This window comes from Xyrauchen texanus, chromosome 45, assembly GCF_025860055.1.
Source record: "Xyrauchen texanus isolate HMW12.3.18 chromosome 45, RBS_HiC_50CHRs, whole genome shotgun sequence".
Classification (NCBI taxonomy): domain Eukaryota; kingdom Metazoa; phylum Chordata; class Actinopteri; order Cypriniformes; family Catostomidae; genus Xyrauchen; species Xyrauchen texanus.
Genome location: NC_068320.1, coordinates 14,922,022 through 14,948,215, shown reverse-complemented (window position 1 = coordinate 14,948,215; position 26,194 = coordinate 14,922,022). Strand labels below are relative to the sequence as shown.

Here is a 26,194-nt window from a genome sequence, read left to right as displayed (position 1 = left end):
AGAATAAAATAGTCAGATTTTAGCCCTTTTTAAAAGGTGTTCCGGTTATGCGCATGCGCAAAATAATCCAGTCCTGTTTGTCTAGGTCTGGTTACCAGGTAACGGCAGCGCGTGCAATTTAGTTTGTTGCTGCTCAGTTACCGTGCGTCTCACAGATAGATCACTTTTATTTGCGTTCAGCGCGAGAAATAATACTTTTTCGTCATGTATGGCGTCAAATAGTCCAACTTTGTTGTTTGTATTTAGCTAAACATTAGCCTCTTTTAATTGTCCAGTAACAAGCGTTGCTCTCTGGAGACAGGACAACAGAAAGCAGCAGCAGAAGAGGGATGTTCACAGTTATTACACACATCAGCAATGGAGGTAACAGCCCTCAAAAACTGTTATTTTACCTGGTGTTCTTGTATTTAATTGCATCTCTGTAAACAGATTTTGAGTGAAAAAAGTTTGAAAGAAAGATAAATAAATTAGTATTGTATGTGTTTTAACGATCGTTGTTCTTGTATTCTTGAAATGGAGAATGACGGTGAATTAACACAGGATGAGGTGTCCAAATGCCTGTACAACCTGGGTCATTCGGCAACAGGACTCCAGCATACGTACCTGTGTCTCTCTGTGCCAGTGAGTGACACACACACACACACACACATTTTTTTAGCTATCTAGAACATACTATACAGACTTATACTGTAAAGCTATTATACACTAATGAGTCAAAACATTGTGACCACCTGCCTAATATGTTGGTCCTCCGCGTGTCGCCAAAACATCGCCGACCCGCTGAGGCATGAACTCTACAAGACTCCTGAAGATTTTCTGTGGTATCTGGCACCAAGACATTAGCAGCAGATCGTGTAAATTGCGAGGTGGGGCCTCCATGGATCGAACTTGTTGTTCCAGCACATCCCACAGATGCTCAGTCGGATTGAGATCTGGGGAATTTGGAGGCCAGGGCAACACCTTGAACTCTTCATCATGTTCCTCAAACCATTCCCGAACAATGTGTGCAGTGTGGCAGGGCGCATTATCCTGCTGAAAGTGGACACTGCCATCAAGGAATACCATTGCCATGAAGGAGTGTACCTGTCTGCAACAATGTTTGGGTAGGTGACACATGTCAAATTGACATCCAAATGAATGGCCAGACCAAGGGATTCCCAGCAGAACATTGCCCAGAGCATCACACTCCCTCTACCGGCTTGTCTTACCACAGTGCATCCTGGTGCCATCCTGATTGTTGGTTTACCATCAAATCTACCCTGACCTTGACATATGGCCTTGTTAGGAGATGATCAACATTATTTGCTTCACCTGTGAGAGGTCATAATTTTTTGGCTCATCAGTGTAATTACTAAAAACTAACCATATCCCTAAAAAGAAAAATGTATGCATTAAAAAAATAAAAACATTATTTACTTAATTTATTAATATTTTATTCAATTAAGGATGGCCCAAAAAGGTAGTTACATACTGTAAACAGACACACACAATCTCAGACTTACATCACCATGCAATGTAGGGATATTTTCCATATACAGTGAGGGAAAAAAATATTTGATCCCCTGCTGATATTGTACATTTGCCCAATGACAAACAAATGATCAGTCTATAATTTTAATGGTAGGTTAATTTGAACAGTGAGAGACAGAATAACAACAAAAAAATGTCAAAAATGTTATGTTAAATTGCATTTTAATGAGGGAAATAAGTATTCAACCCCTCTGCAAAACATGACTTAGTACTTGGTGGTAAAACCCTTGTTGGCAATCACAGAGGTCAGACGTTTTTGTATTTGGCCACCAGGTTTGCACACATCTCAAGAGGGATTTTGTTCCACTACTCTTTGCAGATCTTCTCCAAGTCATTAAGGTTTCGAGGCTGACGTTTGGCAACTCGAACCTTCAGCTCCCTCCACAGATTTTCTATGGGATTAAGGTTTGGAGACTGGCTAGGCCACTCCAGGACCTTAATGTGCCTCTTCTTGAGCCACTCCTTTGTTGCCTTGGCCGTGTGTTTTGGGTCATTGTCATGCTGGACTACCCATCCACTACCCATTTTCAATGCCCTGGCTGAGGGAAGGAGGTTCTCACCCAAGATTTGATGGTACATGTCCATCATGTCCATCGTCCCTTTGATGCGGTGAAGTTGTCCTGTCCACTTAGCAGAAAAACCCCCCTAAAGCATAATGTTTCCACCTCCATGTTTGATGGTGGGGATGGTGTTCTTGGGGTCATAGGCCGCATTCCTCCTCGTCCAAACACGGCGAGTTGAGTTGATGCCAAATAGCTCGATTTTGGTCTCATCTGACCACAAAACTTTCACCCAGTTCTCCTCTGAATCATTCAGATGTTCATTGGCAAACTTCAGAAGGGCCTGTACATTCTTGAGCAGGGGGACCTCGCGGGCACTGCAGGATTTCAGTCCTTCACGGCATAGTGTGTTACCAATTGTTTTCTTGGTGACTATGGTCCCAGCTGCCTTGAGATCATTGACGAGATCCTCCCGTGTAGTTCTGGGCTGATTCCTCACTGTTCTTCTAATTCATTGCATACAGTCAATTTACACTACCAAATGGAAGAAACACAAAAGAACTGTCAATATCCCTTGGTCTGGCGCTCCATGCAAGATCTCACCACTTGGAGTTGCAATGATCGTGAGGATCATAGCAATAATCGCACCAACTGTTGTCACCTTCTCACCAAGCTGCTTGCCGATGGTCTTTGTAGCCCATTCCAGCCTTGTGTAGATCTACAATCTTGTTCCTGACATCCTTTGACAGCTCTTTGGTCTTGGCCATTGTGGAGAGTTTGGAATCTGATTGATTGATTGCTTCTGTGAACAGGTGTCTTTTATACAGCTTTTTATACTCCCTTTAAGAGTGTGCTCCTAATCTCAGCTCGTTACCTGTATAAAAGAAACCTGGGAGCCAGATATCTCTGATTGAGAGGGGGTCGAATACTTATTTCCCTCATTAAAATGCAATTCAATTTATAAAATTTTTGACATGCGTTTTTTTGTTGTTATTCTGTCTCTCACTGTTTAAATTAACCTACCATTAAAATTATGGACTGATAATTTCTTTGTCAGTGGGCAAACGTACAAAATCAGCAGGGGATCAAATACCTTTTTCCCTCACTGTAATATTCCCCAGCTAGGCTTTCAAGATGGAAGCACTGGTGGAATATTATTATTTTTATTTTTTTCTGGAAGCTCTGATATTGTTTAGTTGTATGACTTTGCTGGAGAGAAACAGAAGTGGCCCCCAAATTAGTTTATGTCCCGTTCCTAATGCATCATACTCTCCTTTAGTTTCAGGGTTTTACTGGATGACATTTTATTGCCACCAACTGAATTTCTGATTGTGTTTTTTGCCACAGGGGCACGACTTGAAAAATGTGTCCATTTTATGCAATTATGTCTATCTTCAAAAGCTAGAGCTTCCCAACAATAAAATAAAAGGTAGGTTTACATCGGCTTAATGTTTGTGTTACATGAAAACTATATGGTGAAATTAAATTTGCTTTCATTTTTCAGACCCACTCAGATTTATCTTGTGCTAATGTAGATATTTGCTCTAATATCCTCTTGTTGAATGTGTTTGCCTGATTTTTTCCATCCGTGTCCCTCATGGTTGCTTGGTAGCAGGATGAATAATCTCTGCTCTGTGGATGCTTGTCATCCATCTTTCTCCTGCTCTTTCTGCTTAATGTTTTGTGACTGCTAGATTTATCCTGTGTGAGTCACATGCCACACCTCATCACACTGGATGCTTCCCACAACCAGCTCACAGATTTCTTTGGATTCCAGCCGCCAAAAAATCTCAAGGTGATTCAAATCAGTATAACATGTGATGTCATGTGAGGACGAGCTTTACCATACAACAGTGATTAATTTAAGAGACTTAACTTCATTGTGTCTCAGTGTTTTCTTACAGTATCAGAGGTAATATGGCATATTAAAGTGAGCTGTTGTGTATTCTAACAAGATATTTTAATCAGTTAAAGCTGAAGTGGGTAATTTATGCCCCACTGAACGGAATTGTAAAAATAAACATTGTTTTCAAACAGCTTTCTGATTAAGCACCTCGTCTTCTGTGGATCTAACAAACAGATAGTCCCGCCCCATGCCTTTGGTTGAGCCAATGTTGTCGTGTCGGGTTGGACATAACACACTATTTACAGTTTTCCATAAAAGTATTAAGCTGGGAGACGAGAAGGTATATAAACACAGAAAAGGTACACACTTCAGCTTTAATGAGAATATTTTTAGAACCTAATGTGTGTCCCAAATCGCACACTTCTGCACTATTCTATGCCATTTTGTAGTGTTATTAGTGTACTGAAAATGCAGCAAAAAGAAGTGTACCTGGTGATGCACTTTTCAACCGTCAAAACAGAGTGTGGAATGTTGGACACTTATTGCCGTACATAGCGGAAGGGGCGGAGTTACCTGGCTGTGATGTTGGTCTGACAAAACAATTGTAAATAATGGACAATGCGGCAACAAGCGAAACTTCAATTAGGACAGCATGTGCACTTGAAATGTCACTTCCGTCAGCTGTTAACTGGCGAATGCTTCTGTAGTAAAAAAAAAAACTTAAGTGTTCCATTTGGGAAGATACTACACTATGCAAATTCATACACTACATGGCTGAGTGCATAGTGTATATTGTGTCATTTGGGACACAGCTCTATAGAGTTTTAAAAACCCTAGCTATAATCATGTATTTTTTAAATCTTGGGATTTTTCATGTTGTGTCATATACTTTTTTGATGCAGGAAGTGAATTTCTCACACAACCAGATCTCAGTAATGAAAGATCTCTCTGAGTATTCTTCTTTGACCAAACTGATTCTTGACTGTATCCTTTTAATGATTGCAAAGTTTGAGAGTTTGATTAAAATCAACATAAAGCAGCATTCACAAACCATTTTACTTCAGTAATGTAACAAATGTCAAAGTGAAACAGGCTATTTGACAAGAAAATTGTATTTTATACATCAGGAATTGATTGGATCAAAAAAAGTTGCTATTGCATACCAGAATAGAGCCAGGTGGTTGAAAAATAAGAGGAATTAGTGAAATAAGCCGAAAAGGGAAGTCGTTAGAGACAAAGCAAGTTTGTTGAAAAAATTAAAATTATCTTAATAACATGCAATGAAAAATAATTTACAACATTTGCATATGTGTTTTAAAGAATTATTCCAGGTTTAATACAAATTAAGTTGGAAAAAATATTTTTATAAAAATTAAAAAGAAGGAAAAATCACGGTTATACAAGGCAATTACAATGGAATTGAATGGGGCCACTCCATAAACGTTGTTTCAAAAGTATAGCTGATTTAAGATTTAAACATTATGGGCCATACTTTAAGAGCAAAAGTTCTATGCCATAAGACATTAACGTAAAATCAACGGGCATGGCCAGGATTTGTATTTTCGTGCAAGCATTCGCCAAGTCTAGGGCGCAAGTAGGTTTGGCGAAATCAAGTGCAATTTAATTCTGAGGTTCTTCTCCGTCACTGTCAGCGTCCTATTATATAATCCATTCCCTTTCAAGCACCAGCGATATAAACAAAGACATCTCATTCATAAGAAGTTGGTAGTGTAAATTGACTGTATGCAATGAATTAGAAGAATAGAAATACGGATGTATACTCTTTTATGGATTAAGTGTATCCCTGTTGAATGTCAGCCATATTTCAATGACAGTGACACGCTCCTTTTATACTCATGGAAAATGTGGTTCTTGTCAGGATTTGGATTTACGCTCTATTAAATTGTAGAGAAGGAAAGTATTATAAATCATTTTCATCTAATTCATGGCTAGTATTAACAGTGATTATGTCGGCATGCACTTCACTTCTTCCGGTTGATTTTGAGTTTGAAAAATGTAATTCATTTATTGAAACACAAAAAATGTATTCAAAATATTTTGTTTGGACATCAACTTTATTACCACATGCTGCTGGTGACTGACGCAAGACTTTGGCTACAAAAAGACGTGCTTTTGAAACATCTTAGCGCAATGACCTATTTCTGAGGAAAATAGCAAATTATGCTTTGCACCACTTCATTTACATATAATACAATCCTTGTTTGCACACATACACCCATAGTTAGTTCAAGCACTTCCGCACATGGTCACTTACATTTTGCGCTGCAACAAACATTGTGCCTAGAAATAGTGCTGTCACGAAAATTGGATAAGACTTTGTGCACGGTTGTAGTGCTGCGCTTTCACACTTACGAAAAAAGAGGCCTATATGTGTTTACATGATTTTAATGTGACAACTTTTTTGCCATGGTGACACAACATCAGTAAACCAAATAAGCAATTTTAGCACATTAAAATCACATAGAACAGACATTGTATTACACTAGCGTAAAGTTAACACATATAATGTTAAAGTATTTTCGCTATACTTTTGAAACAGTGTATTTTAATGTTTATGTACTGGCCTCATTCACTTCCAATGTAAGTGCCTCACTGTAACTGCGCTTTTTAAATAAACGAAAATATTTTATGTTGTAATCAACATTACACTTCAAATGCTGTCGACTGAGCTTTACTGTATAAAACCCAGAGCATAAACATTTGATTTCATGTTGACTTATATCTATTGATTTATTATAAGCAAGTAAACAAAAATGTCTTTGACCATTGTTCACTGCTCAGATAACTCTTTTAGTGTGATCAGGGGCTTGGAAAAGTGTGAAAGGCTCTCACACCTCAGCCTGGCTCATAACAACATTTCACGCATTAGAGGCCTGAACCATCTACCCCTCAGAGAGCTGTGCCTGGTAACATCAGCCCTCTTAAACAAACATACACAAATATACCCAGCAAATATTTAACAGCAGCACACACTTAACACAGCTAATTTATTCCTGCTGATTAATAAGAGCAGAGTGGTAATAAAATATGAGTGTATATTTTAAAATATTTACTAATGAAGAGGAAGTTTGTAAAGTAATTAATGTGTGTTTTGAGGTGGGAAATCATCAAGGACATGAAGGCAAGGACAGGTTTATTGATTATTTGTGAGTAAAATGTTATGGAAATTATGTTACGCTCTACATTATGAGCCGATGAATGAACATTATAACACTTGATTTTAATTTTATATTGGACCTCAAATTGTCCCTGTTGGATTAATTAGGATCAGCTTGCATAAACTGTTGACATATTTTTCTGCTCTCAGTTCACTGCTCACCTCATTGTATCTCGCGGTCACCTGTCATCCTCCTCCAGATATTGATGTTGTGTCAACACTTTCAGAAAGGTTACCTTTTCTCACAGTTTGTGATAGTGCAGGTAACAGCACTGCCTCGTGTTTTGCCACTTCCCCATACTGTTTTGATACACTTGGCAGTTTTTCATACATCACAACCCCCTTAACTGTGTTTTTAGGCTAAATGCTTGATAAGGTTCTGGTCTTCTCAAACAATATAACAGAGCCTAGTGATTAAGTCCACCATATGCCAGGCCAGCTTGCCACCAGACCTTTGCCACTCATCTGAAGTTTGATGTTTTTTGCTGTCCTTTATCAAAGCGAATCTTCATCGTCAGCAGTGCTGTGTCCTTTGGTGTCTATTTCCTCACGAGGCCAAGCTGCTGGCGTGAGAGAGCCTAGACCTCATTAAGAAATAGTACACACACAGCAGTGGATACACTCATACACAATCACCCGCATGCTGAACCTGTCTGCCCCCAGTTGCTCTGAGACCCTGAACAGCGTGCTCCTGTCAGCCTGTTCCTCTTATGCCCATTACACTTTGGATCTGGAGCTTCCAGAGCCCCTCATGGTTGCCATCCCCCACTGTTCTCTGCCTGGCATGGGGTATTGTAAGGCCAGGGCATTGAAAGCTGGATTCTAGATGATAAACTAGGACAAGAGATTCACTGTACAGCCATAGGGTGTGTGCAGAGCCTTTTGTTCATTGATAGGCATTCTCTGCCTTACCAGATGTTCACCTGTCAGTCCTTACCCATCACCTCATGTTAACGAAACTCACCTGTCAATTAAACAGTTACATTCAGACAGGAAAGTTCCTTAACCATGCAGATGGGCATCAAAGTATTTGACTTACTTTTCTTCAAGTCAAATGATAATTTCAGTGTCTATGTATGTGTGTCTGGTTGTGTGTTAAGAAGGGGAATGTCATACAAAATATTGAGAATCTTCAGACTCTACGGAACTTGCAGATTCTGGATCTGTCCTGTAACCGAATTCAAAGTCTTGCTGGTCTCCAAAACCTTCATCTCCTGGGAGCCATCAACCTTGAGAGCAATCTGGTAAAGGAAATGCTATATTCTTGTCTTATTGTATTATGCAAATGGTTTTTAATGTTAGAGTACAACACAGAATAACAAAGTACTAACAAAAAAAGAGTCAATATATTAGGAAGGTTTAATTTTGTGAAAATTGCAAAGAAAAACGTCAGTATGTTACTGTTGTGGTAACATACTCATGATCAGGCCAACACAGGGTCTGTACACACAGAAACCGTTCTACACATTCCCTGCTGCTTGCATGTTTTTTTATTGATTATTGTGGCTACTTTGGTTATACTTTCAGCTACCAATGAGATTGTATCATTTAATATAGCATGCATCTCAGTCAGCTCCCTCGCTCCCTGTGTCATCAATCAGTATATCATGAACACGAATTTGGGCACTGGTTATGGTATTCATCCACTGAGCATTGGGACACTTATGACTCAATCACCTGCGATGCGAGTACAAAGGTTCTTGATGGTTCTTGCACATTAAAACACAGCTGGTATTAATCAACAGCATCACTGTTGTTGAGAAAATAAGACTTTGACTTCATAGTTTTACAATTGTGCTTATCTTCTAACGACTTGAGAAGACATGAAAATTTTTCAAGGAAGGGAACATTGTGAGCAATGATGCTCCCTGGTTTTACAGGGAATTCTGGGAACTTTAAAGAAGCAAACCTTTCAGTGCATTGGAATGATTTTGCAATTAAGACTGATCAGTGCCCTGACTACTGAACTAGGAAGCTGATTGAGATGCACCCATAGTTTTTCACAGTTAAATCATTCCACAGAATTCCAAAATCAGTGCTGAAAATGACAAGAAAAAGTCAGCAGAATCCATCTGGGCTTTTTTATATTTATCTTGAATTTTATCATAAATGTTTCATGTCTGCAGCAAATTGTCTGTTTTTATGTGTTTTGTCTATCAGATCAGTGAAATAAAGCAAGCCTCACATTTGCATTTCCTCGTTTTGTTGAGAGATCTGAATCTCCTAAAAAACCCAGTCCAGGTGAGGCCATCTTAACCAGAACACTTCACAACCCAGACAAAACTGGGCTTATATCTCTACCTAATATTTCCTTCATTACCCTTTTGCAGGATCAAGATGACTACAGAATGGCTGTGATCTTCCTTCTTCAGCACCTCACTTTTCTTGACCAACAGACTGTAACTGCTGAAGAGAAGGTGGTTAGGTTATTTCAAGTGTCTTGTTATTATACTTTCTTGTTTCTAAAATATGAAGCACCTATATTTGCACTACAACGCAGTTTCAACAAGAATCACTTTGCAGGTTGTTTAAAGTCCAGAGCTCTAGTCAAGTATCCGAAAGGGTCCAAAACAAACTTGCTTTGACTGTTTGTCAGAAAATAAAGTGCATGTTGCTGTTCTCTTTCATTTTCAGGTGTCTGCTGTTAACAAGTATGGCCCCCCTCTAGAGGTGGTGGCTGCCAGAGATCACATGACACACTTGGTGTACCAGCTCATGCAGCCGCAGGTTATATTTGACAGGTGTGACTTTTAGATTCTCTGACTGATACTTTTTAGTGGCATGTCCTGTCCACAAAGGGAATTTCAGAGCAGAAAGCCCTTCAAATGACTCAGATCTGAGTCATTTGATCCAGACCAGTATAGTGTGTCTCCATTAGAAGTCATTCAGTGTGCCATCTAATCATATTTGGTTAACTTTCTCACAGAGACTTTATTTGCCCAGTTCATGCTGATATTATTTACTAATCTAAATTGTTCTATGTAATTCTGCTTAATTCATAAGTACTCTGCCCAGTCTGGATGCTCCCTACCCCATGCTGGTCCTTACTGGCCCACAGGCCTGTGGAAAGAGGGAACTTGCCCATAAGTTGTGCCAAGAATTCAGCGACTATTTTGCTTATGGGTGAGTGTCAGTTTGGAGTGCATTTTAGTAGCCACTACTGATAGAATTTTCTTACAAGTGACATATTTTTCTGTGCTTTATTTGCACTCTATTTTGTGATATAATGTATTTATCTAGAATACAATTATATAAAGGTCTGTTTTACACCTGTGGCCTAAACAATGATTTTATTTGTTCTACATTTACTCATGCATAACTGGATCATCAGAGAATGTATTGTCTGTTTGTTTAAGTGCCTGCCACACCACCAGGGGGCCCTATTATGGGGAAGAGGATGGCTCAGACTATCACTTTGTTCCTGAGGAAGAATTTCAAAACATGATTCAAATGGTAATTCTCTGTCACATTTGAATGATTGTTTTGATCTTTATTTTAAAGTTGTTAATCCACAGAAGGCATTAAAAAACAGTATTTTACTCTAACAGTGGACAGTATTTAGTTTCCTATGTTATTGTTTTGTGACAATTCATTTGTAGAACTAGAGTCCCTGGGCCATATTGGTCTACAAAGCAATATCATGCCAAATATCTTAGATTAGGGGGAATGAATTTGCCCCAGATTCTCTTTCCTGAGGCCCCTTGAGAGTGCACACCTAGACTATGCTTCTACTATCTAGTTTAGCTCATAAGTGTTGCTTTATAAATCTGTGTTATTGATTGATAGAGGCTGGAAGGAAGCATTTGAAGTGTGATTATAAACTTATGCCGCCAGTACAGAGGACGGGACTGTTGTGAGTTCTACAGACTAACCTCTTCTACCTATATCACAGATGTGTGTCTGCATTCTGAAAACCCAAACCCTCCTCTGCCTTTTCACCTTCACAAAGATTTGTACGTCTCTCTGGGACTGTTAAAGCAAATAAAGTGAAGGATTAGAGTATGGTTGGGATTGTTACTGATGTTTTAAAGCAACCTTGACCAGCAGAGACAGTAAAGAGAGAGAGAAACATGTGTTTAAGGTAGTTTTCACTGTGGCTTTCTGGAGTTAAAGCTGGACTAGAAGAGACAGGAAGAGACATTAGCATCGTGCTGGGTGATAAATAGCATTGCAGCGCCTAAATGGACCCAGGTGCATTTAGACAAATGGGTCAAAGGTTTGTCTGTGTGAAGCCGTGTGAAGAACGATGCTCCCCTGGACTGCAAAGGTCAAGAGTTTAGGTTACAGCTGAGAGCGTTGCTCTGCCACGAATCCAAGCTGAACACCTTGAACATTCAAGATGATGCCTATTCAAGAGATGAATGGATGAATTTAAGATTAACTTTTGCTCTTTTGAAAGTCATGCTCCTCTCACAGTATCATCTAAAGCAATGTTTCTCAACTAGCGGGTCACAGATCATTGTCTGCTGGGTCATGAGATCTTTTCTGTCACAAGTACAAATTATCAATAAGAAGGATAAAAATAAATTTGCAATGTTTGGGGCAACAGTGACCTCTATTGTCGAATCATGTTAATATCTGCTGGTAGGTAGGCAAGTAGGTAAAGATTTAGGCCGGAAATTTCCAAATGGGGCGGAATCTACAAAAGAGGGCAGGGTTACTCTAAAAGAGAGTGGGGTTACTCCAAAAGGGGGTTGCACCAACTCCAAAAGAGTTAAGGTTAGGGAAAGGGTAAGGTTAGGGACTACCTATATCTTTAGTTGCGATTTGGAACCCACAGCCCTTTTTGGAGCTATGCCTGCAGCTAAACCCTTCTCGGTTTACGTAAACAGCCATAAGAAAGAGGTTGCCACAAATCGTTTTTTCTGGACAAGGTCTCTTTACATAGCATTGCATGCGCTAGCTCCATGCATTAATGTGCTAGTCTGAATGCAATTCAATCTCTGTACATAATCATTTCAGAGCAACAGTCCCAAGTAGGGTTGCCACCCACCCGTAAAATACAGTATCATCCCATATAATATGTGCAAATAATGCGTCCCTCGAAACAATACGGGATGCGATGAGTGCTCACTCATCCCGAGCACTCATCCCGAGCTCGATTTAAGCTGGTCCGATGGCGTCACCATGAAACCTTTCAAGATAATTCATTTAACCTAGATATTTGTTTGAAATTGTGCGTACAGTGGGTAAGGGACTGTCTGAAAAGTCCTCACATTGTGCTAAAACGTCCTAAAACTTTGGAGGGTGTGGTAAGGGACCATCTGAAAACTTCAGCCAGCAGCAACAAAGCTACATATATTAGGCTATAGATATTAGGCCGCTGTATTATAAGCATATAAACATAATGTCCCCGATGGAGGGAACGAGACACTAGGGGTCTCTCTTGAGTGCCAAATATACCTCTGATCTATGAAAAAAGGCCAGTGAGAAGTTGGCAGACAGTATTTGCATACCCCGCCCCTGGACATACGGGTATAAAGGTGGGGAAATATGTCTAGTTCATTCAGGATTTTTGTGAGGAGCCGGAAATGCCGGAAAAAACAACAGTGGCTAGGCTCAGCGACGCGGCCGGGAGGACACAACGTCTCGTTCCCTCCATCGGGGAACAGAGGTTACATACGTAACTAGACGTTCCCCATCTGCCACGGTTATGTTCTCGCACTGAGAACATAAACCAATGGAGAGAAATCACTCATCCCGAGCTCGAACGGAAGCAAGCAAGTATGCCGGGGATGTGGGTGGTTCGAGGGGATTTACCTGGCGAAACGGAGCCCATCATTATCCCCAAATCGCCTTCATCGTCCGCGGCTCCTGCCCCAATCCCGTAGGAAGGAGGCGAGGCGCAGGTGGCGGCTGAAGTGGCTTTTTCTCATGACAAAAGAAAGCCGCAACCGCAATGCTGCCTTGGCTATGTTCTCGCACTGAGAGCATGAACCATTCATAAAACTCTGCCTGCATGTGATCGCAGCCCAGGCACGCGAGGCAGCTTTTATGACCGTCAGAGGTGGGGAGAAATCAACCACATCCAGAAACTACACAGAGGCGGAAAGACGTCAACTCCAGAATAAAAATCCACTATTGCATTCCCTATACAAAGTGGTGGATTAAGCCATTCAGGAGAGAGGAAGATGCAAAATTTGCTTTAACTCCCTCAGCAGCTATATTTGAAACTTCATCACAGCAGTGTTTATTTGTTTGCTGATTTTGCTGAATTTGGATGTCATCGATGTTTGAAATTGGACAATTTCTGTTTTACTCTCTCACTCTCAGGGTAAATTTGTCCAGACAATGCAATACGGAGGTCATTGGTATGGTCTGTCTCGGGAGTCCATTGAGTGTGTGGCTCGTGAGGGTCTGGCCTGCTGTGTACACATGGAACTAGAGGTATGGCGTTATGAAAACATATTCCACCATGTTAACATGCTTTGGCCAACCTCAAAATTAACACCGACTGAGTCAAATGCAACAGCAGTTAATAATACTGGACGTTTTGTGTGTTTTCTCCAATACCAGGGCGTGTATAGTTTGAAGAACTTGTATTTTGAGCCCCGTTACGTGTTGCTGATCCCCACTACTGTTGATAATTACATCTGCTCTTTGAAAGCGAGAGGATTCTACAGTAACGCTCAAATGGAAACAGCCGTGTCTCGCATTGACTTGTACGCCAAGACCAACAGAGAAAAGCCCGGCTTCTTTGACAATGTTATCCCTTCTGGTAACAAACTTTTATTTATCCATTAAAAGGAAAACCCCTAAATAATTAAATAAATTTAATTATTTATTCACCCTCATGTCATTCCAACATTGTATTATTTTCATTGTTCCAAAAGGAGATCTCTTTGCATACAAAGAAAAATTAATAATGATTTATAATTCCAAGTTCTAAATTGAAAAAAGCACCAACAAAGTGGTTCATACAACTTATGTGCTCTATTCCTAGTCTTCTGAAATTTAAGTTATTATTTACTGAATGTCTTGCCCTTATTGTTTGCTCTCAAATGTAATAAAACACAGATTATGCAGGTTTGATATGTTTGGTCACAAGAGACGTGAGAACTAATTGCAACTGGTGTCAAGAGAGTTTTGTAGTACAAAGTGTGACTTCTGTAGCCAGTTTTAGAGCTTGGGCAAAGCAGAGATTTCTTATCAGTGAATCACAACTTAAATTTTGGCCTGCATGGTACTTACACAAATCGTGTTAACTCAGAAGACTTGGAACATAGCGCACAATTTGTATGAGTTACTTGTATAAAACTATAATGATGCTTATATTTTTGAGCTTACCTTTATAAATCACCAACCACTTTCATTGTATGAAGAAGGACATTCAAATAAAAGGGGGTTGGAACAACATAGGGTTGAACAAACGATACAGATAATTATTATTTTTTTAACTATTCCTTTAAGTGCACATTAACATGTATTTATAGGAAGTGGTATTTTATTTCCCTCTGTGAATTGTAAGAACCCCCGAAGTTACAATAAAGCAACTCCTTTACCTGCCTAATCAAATTTTTTTTTTTAAAGATTCTTTCACATTTTATTGGCCCCATTTTAAATGCAGTGATTAAAATGAGGACTATTTTGGTGCTGTATGCTTATCAGATGATCGTGCTGAGGCCTACCGGACTTTAAAGCTGCTGGTGAAGGAGTACCTGGGTTTAGAAGAGCATGAAAAAAGAGAAGAAGAAAGTAGCTCAGTCACATCTGACAACAACTCCACTAGTGAGCTCCCAGCCACACTTTGCCTTAATGGTGCTATAAGTGATTTTAGCCATTCTAACTTCCATGAGTCTGAGCCATTGATTTAGCCACGCCCCCTCTTTTCAAAACACAGCATCAATACTATTAAAAGCAGACACAAACATGTTCCCATGGTTGTCAAACACAAGAGTAGTGAATAGCACCCTCAACTGACAAATTATACATCAGAATATGGCAGTCAGCCTCAATAATTTGCTGCCATGACAACACTAAGAGAATGTGTAAAACAATTGACAAGCAGAAAGTGTCAGAGATTGCTGCCCGTGGACGCATTTTTGTTTGTTGTTTACAGAGTCTAGAGCTGTCACAGAGACCGGTGAGATATCTCACAACACTTATTTCAGTGATATCTTTAAGGGAGTATGACATTTTTTTGCATACCTTTCCATGAAAAAAGTGCTTACAGCACCTTTAAAGGGATAGTTCATCCAAAAATAACAATGCTAGACTCAGTCACCATTTACTTTCATTATATGGAAAAAGATGGAATGAAAGTGAATATTGACTGAGACTAACATTCTTCTTAACATCACTTGTTGTGTTCCACGGAAGAACGAAAATCATATGGGTTTGAAACTAAATGATAGAATAGAATCCTTTATTTTGGTCACACATTATACACACAGTTTTTTTGCATATATACAGTGAAATTTATTAGTTTTCACATATCCCAGCTAAGCTGGGGTCAGAGTGCAGGGTCAGCCATGATACGGCGCCCTGGAGCAGATAGGGTTAAGGGCCTTGCTCAAGGGCCCAACAGTGGCATCTTGGTGGTGCTGGGGCTTGAACCCCCAACCTTCTGGTCAGTAACCCTGAGCCTCAACCACTGAGCCACCACTGCCCCCAAATGGTGGTGAGTAAATGACAGAATTTTCATTTGGGTCAAACTATCCCTTTAAATTAGGTCAATTCTGTCTTCGGGACTCTTATACAGGATTATATAGAATATAATCATAAGTAGTTGTTCTCTGGATGAGGTTGTGGCATGCTGCAGCCACAGCAGACATCTGTTCATGATGGCCAAATGCCCTAATGATAGTTCTGTTGTAGACGGAACAGGTAAGTTACTGGCAGCCAACACAGAGGAGGCCACTGACCTCATGGACTCCTACACCAGAAACTACCTGAACAAAATCCAGGCCAAAATGACTCCTCAACGAAACCCTGCAGTGAGTGAGAAATTCCAGCATTTTTGGCTTTATTTTTGCACAGTCATTCATGCTACACCATAACTTTTTCTGTTAAATTTAACCACATGAGAACAGAACTAGGAGAGGGTTGCTGTTCATTTTTCTTATAATCAACAGAAGCTATCATGGTCATGAAGAACATATTGGGATGAAGTGAAGGTCTAAAATATTTCTGTAAACCCTGTAGGAAATGACGTCTAGACGGGAGCAGCTAATTCGGGAAGCGCTGAGTGGAAAGAATCCTGGTGCTTATGCAGAGCTGTTTCAGAGGTAAAATAACCCTGACTGTACGTTTACCAAAAGTTTAGATTGGGCAGGGAAGAATTCTTAGACAGAGGACAACTGTTCTAAAACATGAGTGAATCAAGTATAACACATTTTTATATGTGCTGAATCTAGTGTCAGGTTTCATTGTGCTCTGTCAAATGGGTCCGCATCTGAAATCACACCGTTGGTTATAGGGATAGTTCACCCAAAAATGAAAATTCTCTCATCATTTACTCACCCTCATGCCATCCCAGATGTGTATAACATACTTTCTTCTGCAAAACACAAATCATTTTTTTAGAAGAATATCTCAGCTCTGTTGGTCCTCACAATACAAGTGAATGGTTACTAGAAATGTAAAGGTGCAAAAAGGACATACAGTCAGCATAAAAGTAATCCTTAAGTGTCCAGTTATTAAAAACATGCCTTCAGAAGCAAAATGATAGGTGTGGGTGAGAAGCAGATTAATAAGTAATTTTTACTAAAAATCTCTACCTTTGACTAGCCCCAGCCAGTATGTGGCTGAATGTGAAAGTGCCAGTGAAAGTGTTGATTTACAGTAAAAAAGGACTTAATTATTGATCTGTTTCTTACCAAACAAACAGATCAATATTTTGAAGCACCACAGAACCACAGTATTTCGCCAAGGGGCCGTTCGGACTGAGAATGCATTAAAAAGATACAGCACAATGAATGTAATGCATTATTTACATTTGAAGATTTTTTTTTCAATGTGTCGCTCCTTCACAAGATGCTGATAAAACAATGAAACAATGAAACTTGGCACAACTGTCAAAGATGTCCGTCTAGCTTGCACATTTACATAGAAAAAAAAAAGGAAAATATTGTTGAGATGACTAACATATTGTTGTGGTTTTACATGTGACATGTGTTTTTGTCTTCATGCAAATATATGGAACATTAGTGATGTAATTATAGTCACTGAAATTTCGGATGTTTGGGTCTCTTGTGTTAATAAAATAAAATTGTCCAAAATTGGTCTCCTCAGCAAAATTTTGCCAGCACCACCACAGGCCATTATGTATACTACTTAAGATATCTGTTTTTATTTGTATGTCACAGGAGTGCACCAACAGCTTCATCATCATTAGCATCTCACTCCCGGCCTCCACATGGCCCCTCATCTTCCCCAATGCATCCAGTTGTCCTCAGCGGTCCTGACCTCGATGGGGATAGCAGGTATGTAACACACACCTTGACTTTTTCACCTCTCCCCTCTGACCCCGGAACAGCAGGACAATGAATCTTTCCCCAAAGACCTCTGCTTCTGTATATAATTTCCAGAGACGTGTTTTATCTTGTAGCCTGTCCCTTTATGTTTATAACCTCTGTCTCCATTTTACACACATCCAGGCTCAAATATCAAAGTTTTTATCCCCAGCTCAAAGTCAAAGTACTGTAGCTGAAATGCCCCAGGCCATCTGGAAGATGGATGTGTTGGAGCACGTAAATATAGATTTATTACTATCGGTGCTTTTGCCTCTCTCATGTGTGTGCTCAGGGACACTAAACAGGCGAAGATATACAAGACTACTCCTGTGAAATATGCATGTCCCCAAGATATTTAAATACACAGTAATTTAGCTCATTAAGAAGAATCCTGAGAGATTCACATAGCCGCCCGACCTGCGTGGTGCTCTGGCTTTAGCTTATTAGATAGAAAATAATTATAAAACTTATATGCAGGACTAAATTGTGTTAAACATGGCTTTTTGTTTCTCCTCTGCCAGGGAAAGGTGATATGCATTTGGAGTTTGTTACTTTACAATCTAGTTATAAATTCTACTGTGAAAGCAATTGAAAATGCAAGCTGTGGAATCAAGGGATATCTATGAAGAGACCATTGCCAACTCTGTAAAAACAAAACTGTTTCGTTATATTTAATCAAAACTTGTTGATGGGAGACCTGAGACTTGAAGCTTTAGCTGGTTCAGCACTGATTTGTTTGTATGTGTTTGTGGCAGGGTGGAGGGCGGGGCCGGGTCGTGATTCTGCACCCTAATCAGGCTAACGACAGTGCGACAGAGAGAGAGATTTACGGACAGCTGTCCAACACCTGTGTTTGCTTGTCTTTTTGTTTGAGTTTTATTTTAAACTATTATTTATATTGTCAAACCGGTTCTCGCCTCCTCCTTTCCATTAATCCCTTTACAGTGTTTTAACTAAAACCTCTAAAGAGTGAGTTAGTTCCATATTAAAGTTGTTGTTCTTCATAGTTTCTTTCCAGGCCTACTGAGGATTGTCGCAGAATGAAACCATAAAGACCTTATGAATTGGCTTGATGATTTCACAGTTTTCTTTTCTGTGTTGACATGTTTTTTTATTGAAACTTGAAATTTGGGATGACATAAAGAAGGGCTTGACTCTCCTTCTTCTTTTTAATAGTCAATAACCTTCAGTTTACACAGCCATGAATATGATTTGCTAATTGCCGTTGCTAGTCCCAAGAAGTGGTATTAAGAGGAGGGACAATTTCCTTCTAAAGAGCATTTCATTGGTCAAAATGCAAGTGCAAGATGAGTCAGCAATATTTTTGGTCTGTTTGCCAGGAGAGACAGAATGTAAATTGTAGTGTGTATACACTGATGAGCCAAAACATTATGACCACTCACAGGTGAAGTGAATAATGTTGAACATCTCCTAACGAGGCCACATGTCAAGGTCTGAGTAGATTAGATGGTAAGCGAACAATCAGTTCTCATAGTCAACGTATTGAATGCAGGAGAAATGGGCAGGAGTCCTGAGTGACTTTGACAAGGTCCAAACTGTTATGGACAGACAACAGGGTCAGAGTATAAAAATGCAAAGCTTGAGGGGTGCTCACAGTCAGCAGTGGTGAGTACCTGCTGAAAGTGGTCCGAAGAAGGACAAACTGCAAACAGGGTGTTAGGCACTCAAGGCTCATTGATGTGCGAGGGCAACAAAGACTATCCCGTCTGGTCCAAACCGACAGAAGTTCTACTGTGGCACAAGTCACAGAAAATTTTAATGATGTAACGGGAGGAATGTGTCACAACACACAGTGCATCACACCCTGCTGCGTATGGGGCTGCGTAGATGCAGACCTGTCAGAGATCCCATGATGACCCCTGTCCAATGTCGAAAATGCCTACAATGGGCACGCGAGCATCGGAACTGGACCTTGCAGCAGTGGAAGAAGTTCGCCTGGTCTAATGAGTCCCGTTTTCTTTTACATCACATAGAAGGCCATGTATGTGTGCACCATTTACCTAGGGAAAAGATGGCACCAGGAAACACTGTGGGAAGACGACAATCCAGTGGAAAGAGTGTGATGCTCTGGGAAATGTTCTGCTGTGAAACCCTGGGTCAGGCAATTCATGTGAACGTCAATTTGACATGTGCTACCTACCTAAACATCGTTGCGGATCAGATACTCCACTTCACGGTAAAGGTTTTCCCTGATGGCAATGTCCACTTTCAGCAAGATAATGCATCCAGCCACACTGCACACATTGTTCAGGAATGGTTTGAGGAACTTGAATGAAGAGTTCAATGTTTTTTTGCGGCATGCATAGGGCCTACAGCATATTAGGCAGGTGGTCATAATGTTTTGACTCATCTGTGTATTTGCTAAAAGTTATTTTTTTCAACTTTATGAGTACACTAGCATATACTGTAGATGACCTCAAAGTTAGCAAAGATGGACTCAAAGCCACAAAACTCCAATTGTGGTTTGTCTTTAAGAGCCTTTCATGTGTCAAACAAATATGAGCACTGGTACGACTGTCTTCCTTTTCTCTTTCATCTTCATCTCTTCCTCTTTAACTTTCGCTCTCTCTCTCTGATTCACTCCCCTTTCTCACAGTGCTGAGGAATCTCATGTCAGTTCTGGCCTGTCTATGAGGAGCTCTGTGGGAGCACTCTCAGCGGAAAGTCCAGCCAGAGGATCAGATGCTGGGTCAGGGCCCAACATTGAGCCTTTGGATATGTCAGTGTTGGGGCTGGACCGAGACTCCCTTAGAGGTGAAAAGCTAGTGACATATATAAGATATCTATTTAGCAGATCTGATTTATATATAAAGTTATAGTTGATTTTACACACATATATATATAAACCGTCTTCATCCAGCTACTAATTTACTTTATTAGTATTCATACTGTAGGTATTTGTAAGTAAAGTGTACACATTCATTTTTGTACATTTGGATCAACACTGAAAGTAACACTTTACAGTAAGGATCCATTTGTTAACATTAGTTAATGCATTTTGTATCATGAACAAACAATTAGCAATATATCTTTTTAAACATTTAATAATCTTTGTTAATGTTAGTTAATAAAAATACAGTTATTAATTGTTAGTTCATGTTAAAGGGTTAGTTCACCCAAAAATGATAATTTTCTCATGACTTTCCTTCTTCAGCAGATTTTTAGGGCTGCCCCTGACCAAAGATTTTCGTAGTCGATTAGTAGTCCTTAGTTTAAGCTATTAGCCGCATTGCAATGTATAGGAAAAAAGAGCTGAAATGTGCTTATGAAAATCTTCACTTTGGTTCTGCTGAAGAAGGAAAGTCATAAACATTTGGGATTGCTTAAAGGGAGTCAATCATGAGACAATTTTCATTTTTGGGTGAACTTACCTTTAACTAATGTTGTTAACTAATATTAACAAATGGAACCTTATTGTAAAGTGTCACCTCTAAAACAAAATCCTTTCACGTATGTACAACAAATGCTATACTGAGATGCAGGTTGGTGCTGTTTTGGTGGCACGAGGGGGACCTACCCAATATTATGCAGGTGTTTTTAATGTTGTGGCTGATCGGTGTAAATGTGATACTGTTATATTTAATTAATCTAATTTATAAGAAATACAATAAAATCTGAAAATGAATGCAATATTGAATGCATCTCAAATGATTCATAAACATTTGTATGTTTATTTTTAGAAGCTGCCCATATATTTATAGTGGATGTATCCTTATCTGTTCAAATGTAGACCCATACTTTATGTAAATACCTACAAAAATCAATGTTGGATTTACAGTAAGAGATCACTTTGGATTTTACAATAAATGACTCAACCTCCAGGTTAATTTGACCAATGCATTGCTGAATGGTGTCATGCAGGTCACATGGACTCTGGCCTGACCCTTGATTCTCCTCGCTCGGCCTCCGAGCGTGTCTCACCAACACTCCCCTCCTCCCCGGGCCGTCCAGGTGCCAACGCCAAACCAGTCCTGCCCCCCATCCCATCTGGACGTAAGACCAATGATTCCGGTCCAAAACAGTGACTGCCAGGATAGAGAGGTAGTGGAGGGATTGTAAAATTATAGATAAAGGGAAATAAATTTTAGGACCTCATGTTAATGTTGTGTCTGTCCTGTTAGTAGTGAAAATATCTAAATGGCATCCTTACCATTTTTTAGTAAAAGTATTTAAGTTTAATTAACCCTTAACCCTTGGTCAAACATTTTTGTCTGCACAGTTTTGGTCACACTTTACACTACATATATTACATATACAGACATGTTACAGTGTAATTACAAAGGAAGTTCTGAGTTATAGTAAAGATCAAGTTATAATTGATATTATTTCACCGCTCTGTGGGATACTTGATTCTGATTTGTCAGTTGCAGTATTCAGCACTTTTGCATTATAATTGTGTAACGGACTGTTGTCCCAGGCAAACGATTTTATTATTAACTGTGCTTGCTATTTCTTCTCGCATAATCAAATAATTTATACTCAAATACATTTTTAATGTCCATTAGTTTATTTATTTGGTAATTACCCATGGAATAAGTAAGAAGATGTGAAGTCAGAGAGTCAGTCATTAACACAAATAAATCCTGGCAGGGTGATTAGGACCTTGATGTTGTCCTATTTACAATTATACACATAATATATGCAACATGGACATGTGCTGTAAAGTGTTACTCAAATGGAATACTGTTTTCACCAGTGAGCAGCTGGAGAATGTTGTATTTGGTTAGAGAGAGTTTTCTGTCTGAGTGCCTGTAATTAATGTATCTCTTGGTTCTGACACACATAACAAAGGTTAAGCTGCCATTATTTTTATAGTGTATGTATCCTTATCTGTTCAAATGTTGAACCACTCTATATGTATAAATACCTACAGAAACCAATGTTGGATTTCATGCAAGAGATCATTGTGGATTTACAGTAAATTACTCAACCCCTTGTTAATATGAGGAAATACAGTATGAGACAGCTGTATACAGGTTTCACTTGACGCAAGTTGCATTTCATTTCCCAATTCATTTTTCATCAGTGAAAGGTATGTATTGTGGGTGAGCTTGTGTGTGGATCTGTTTGTACACACACCTGGCCGTCCATCAGCGTCAGTCCCTCTAACTAGCAGATGTTGCAATGATCTCATAATTCAGAAACAGTTTCAGACAAGACGGCTCACAGTACTGTGAGAGCCTTCAGGCATAACCTACTTAAAGAGAGATTCTTCACACCTTAGTTACCTTATCACCCATATCTAAATCCCATCTTTCTCTCTCTTTCTGTCTCTTAATACTTCACAATAATCTAATATGCGCAATTGTCCTTTCAAAAAATGTGTACTGTGGAAGTTTGTGTAAATAAAGGTGTGATGTAATTTTTGTGATGGAAAATAATGACTGTTTTCAAACAGGTTTCAGAAACAGTAAATGAATGAAAGAATTAGTCAGTTATGCTGTCATTGTTTTTGTGCGTGCACTAAAAATGGTGTAATAGCTTTTGTAGCCTAACATATTCATAGTATCAAAATGATTTTTTCCACACACATGATTTTAGTCTTCAAACATCCATAACCTGCACCCTGAAAATCAAGATCATATCTCAATCATATCACAAATTTGTCCACATAAAATGATCCAGAGCAGCACTGGAAGACACAGAAACCAACATAAATAATTTTTTAAACTCTAAATAGAGCTGTTGTATTTTTTCCTTTAAGCTGTGGTCTGTGAGTGTTTGTATTAGGTCAGGCATGCAAGTGTCACAGTAAATACCTATAATTGCTGTTGAAAGTTAGAATGGTGTTTAAGTAGCTTGCTTATGGCCAAAATTTCCTGGTTAGATTTTAACCTGGTTTTAGAATGGAAGTTTATGTCTCCACAATGTAGAGTTGGGGTACTTGAGTTCGAACTCCGACTCGAGTCCGTGTCACAAGTCCAATTTGAATGGACTTGGACTTGTCTTGGTCTCATGGATTTTTACTCTGACTTGACTCGGACTCGAGCCTTTGAAAATAAAAACTCTTTTTCAGAGTCCAGCCGAGTCAATGGCATTTGATTTGTGATACAGTGAACAAAGTAAATAAATAAAAATAACGAAACCAAAATAAATAGACACTGTCTGCAAGCAGTAGTAACATCCCCTGATGTCGTAGCCAGAGTTTGTTTCACCATGTTGAACAAACACACCTGCAGAGTGGCACACTCAGTCAACCAATAAGCTTGAATGTTACTACAAAGACTGCTATAACATCGATTACTGAGTTGGCTGGCATGACGAACACAAAGACAGGTATGTAGCCAATGTACTAGAAATAACAAGGCAGTTTCTCACGGGACCTGACAGCTGGTAAAATCACACGCAGCGTTTGTGTAGCCTAGACGGTGCTAGCATCACGGTTTCATCATGGTTAAGAACTTCATTAAGTCAAGTCACCCACATAATGTCTCTCACAGTTTACTAAAACAACATATCAAAATAAATATTCAGAAAAATATTATTAATATTGGCCTATTAAGTCTTTTTAGGCATAATGTATCCACAGATGTAGGCATCTTGTGGACCACTTTGAAGTTTGTTCAGCAGGATACTAATCATAAAATATAAAGTTGTTTTTGTTACATTTCTATTATAGTTGTGAAAGTAAAAATACGTTTAAAAAATGTATGTTGGGTTTACGGTTACAATTTGAATTCCAATTCATGAACAGATTCATTCGTACTCAAAATGGACTCGGTCTTGAGTCCGACTCGGCCCGTTTGTACTCGGTTGTTTAAAGACTCAGACTTGACTCGGACTCGACTAAAGTGGACTCGAACCCAACTCTACTACAAAGCTTGGGGACTGGATAGGGTTATTTCCTCCTTTAAAGTGGTAAGGATATACTTGGAACTGGCTTTAGGTTATGAAGCTTAAATTACTTGTTTAAGCATAACTTTGATTTTCTCTGTAAACTGTTTGTGAACGTTTGTGAAAATTACACACAGGCAATTGTCCTTTGTTTTACAGTATGTATAATGTACACACACATACAAACTTTTACATTTATAACTTTGTAGCATAGCTTTATATTTGGCATTCCTATTATGTATGTGTAGTATGTGAGAACTTACAATAAATTACTTTGCACTAGTATGTCCGTATCCTCCTTTGAATTAAGTTTGTCCGTGAAATCAAAGTGTGCGGCCAACCCCCATTTCTAAAAACATTTATTGACTGTTTATTGGGCAATTTTCAAATAACTTGTCAAGAAAATATTTTGGTCAAATTTAACCCCAAAACGGTAACTCTTTACAATAAGGTTCCATTTTTTAACATTAGTTAACAACAGTAGTTAACGTAATCTAACAATGACCATTCATTTTACAGCATTTATTTATCCTAGTTAATGTTATTCCAACATATATAGATACATTTTTAAAATCAAAAGTTGTTTGTTAACATTAGTTAATGCACTATGAACTAACATGAATTAACAATGAATAACTGTGTTTTTATTAACTAACAATAACAATGCTGTAAAAAAAAATATTGTTCTTGTTTGTTAATGATACCTAATGCATTAACTAATGTTAAAAAAATTGAACCTTATTGTAAAGTGTTACCCCCATAAAATACAAAATAATAAGTATGAATTTATACTGTATTTTGCATAAAGAAAATAAAGCCTACATTTTGGACCATTTAGATTTTTTAATTCTGACATTATTTCATGAAACTTTTTATCCACTAATTCTCATTAATGTAATTCATTTGGACATTTCTCTTGTACTATTTGTTTTACACATTGTTTTCATGGATAATTCTCATTAACATAAATGTACATTTTACTGTATTAGATTAAAAACTAATCTGTTGTACAATGATTTTTTGAATTAAAATCATCAAAAATGAAAGGCAGCACCAAGGGAGTACTACTGTGATATATAAATACTTTAATAATTTATCTTTTTTTTTTCTTTTTATTCAGTGTTGTAATGAGAACATCATAATGGCCATATTTTCAGATTTCGGTAATAAGAATTGGGGGTTTAAATATACATAACTGTCATGCTAAAAATTTCACAATGTAAAAAATTAAAAAAAAAATAGGTTTAATTTGATTCATGCAAAATATAATTTCATATTTGTGTATTTTGATTTTGGAGTAAAATAGGACCAGGAAATTGTCTTGACAGGTTTTTAAGAATCACCCTAAATAAGAATTCATGCAAATGCTAATCACCATCCATGTGCATCGAAACTGTAGCCTGGCCTCTCTGGTTTGTCATTCTACTGTGAAAATAACATGAGGCTCATATTTGATCAACATTGTGAAGTGTTTTTACTTTTTAACCCAAATTTGTATTATTATTTTCTCCCCAATTTTGAATGCCCAATTTGTATGTCCTCGTGGTGGCGCAGTGACTTGCCTCAATGGAGGCGGAGGATGAATCTCAGTTGCCTCCTTGTCTGAGACTGGCAACCCACGCATCTTATCACGTGGCTTGTTGAGTGCATTAGACATAAAGCACATAGGACATAGCATGTGTGGAGGCTTCATGCCCACTGCGGCATCCACACACAACTCACCACGTGCCCCACTGAGAGCAAACCACATTATAGCGACCACAAGGAGTTTACCCCATGTGACTACCCTCCCTAGCAACCGGGCCAATTTGGTTGCTTGGAGACCTGGCTG

At 38.8% G+C, this 26,194-nt stretch overlaps 1 protein-coding gene across 2 annotated transcripts; it reads left to right on the top strand.

Annotated features, from left to right (window-relative positions):
* The first annotated feature begins 127 nt into the window (after positions 1 to 127).
* On the top strand, positions 128 to 24,571 carry lrguk (leucine-rich repeats and guanylate kinase domain containing). 2 transcript variants are annotated; one of them, XM_052118769.1, is made up of 20 exons: positions 128 to 363; positions 520 to 621; positions 3,378 to 3,459; positions 3,725 to 3,825; positions 4,779 to 4,860; positions 6,679 to 6,803; positions 8,155 to 8,298; positions 9,215 to 9,295; positions 9,385 to 9,471; positions 9,689 to 9,795; positions 10,058 to 10,177; positions 10,411 to 10,507; positions 13,328 to 13,441; positions 13,571 to 13,772; positions 14,663 to 14,782; positions 15,872 to 15,990; positions 16,199 to 16,281; positions 17,362 to 17,478; positions 20,126 to 20,283; positions 21,391 to 24,571. In XM_052118769.1, the coding sequence occupies exons 1-20, from the start codon at positions 358 to 360 to the stop codon at positions 21,552 to 21,554; spliced, it is 2,211 nt and encodes a 736-aa protein (XP_051974729.1). In that variant the 5' UTR covers positions 128 to 357; the 3' UTR covers positions 21,555 to 24,571. The 2 variants fall into 2 exon arrangements, with proteins under 2 accessions (XP_051974729.1, XP_051974730.1); XM_052118770.1 differs by having other exon boundaries at positions 21,352 to 21,393.
* Positions 24,572 to 26,194: the final 1,623 nt, after the last annotated feature.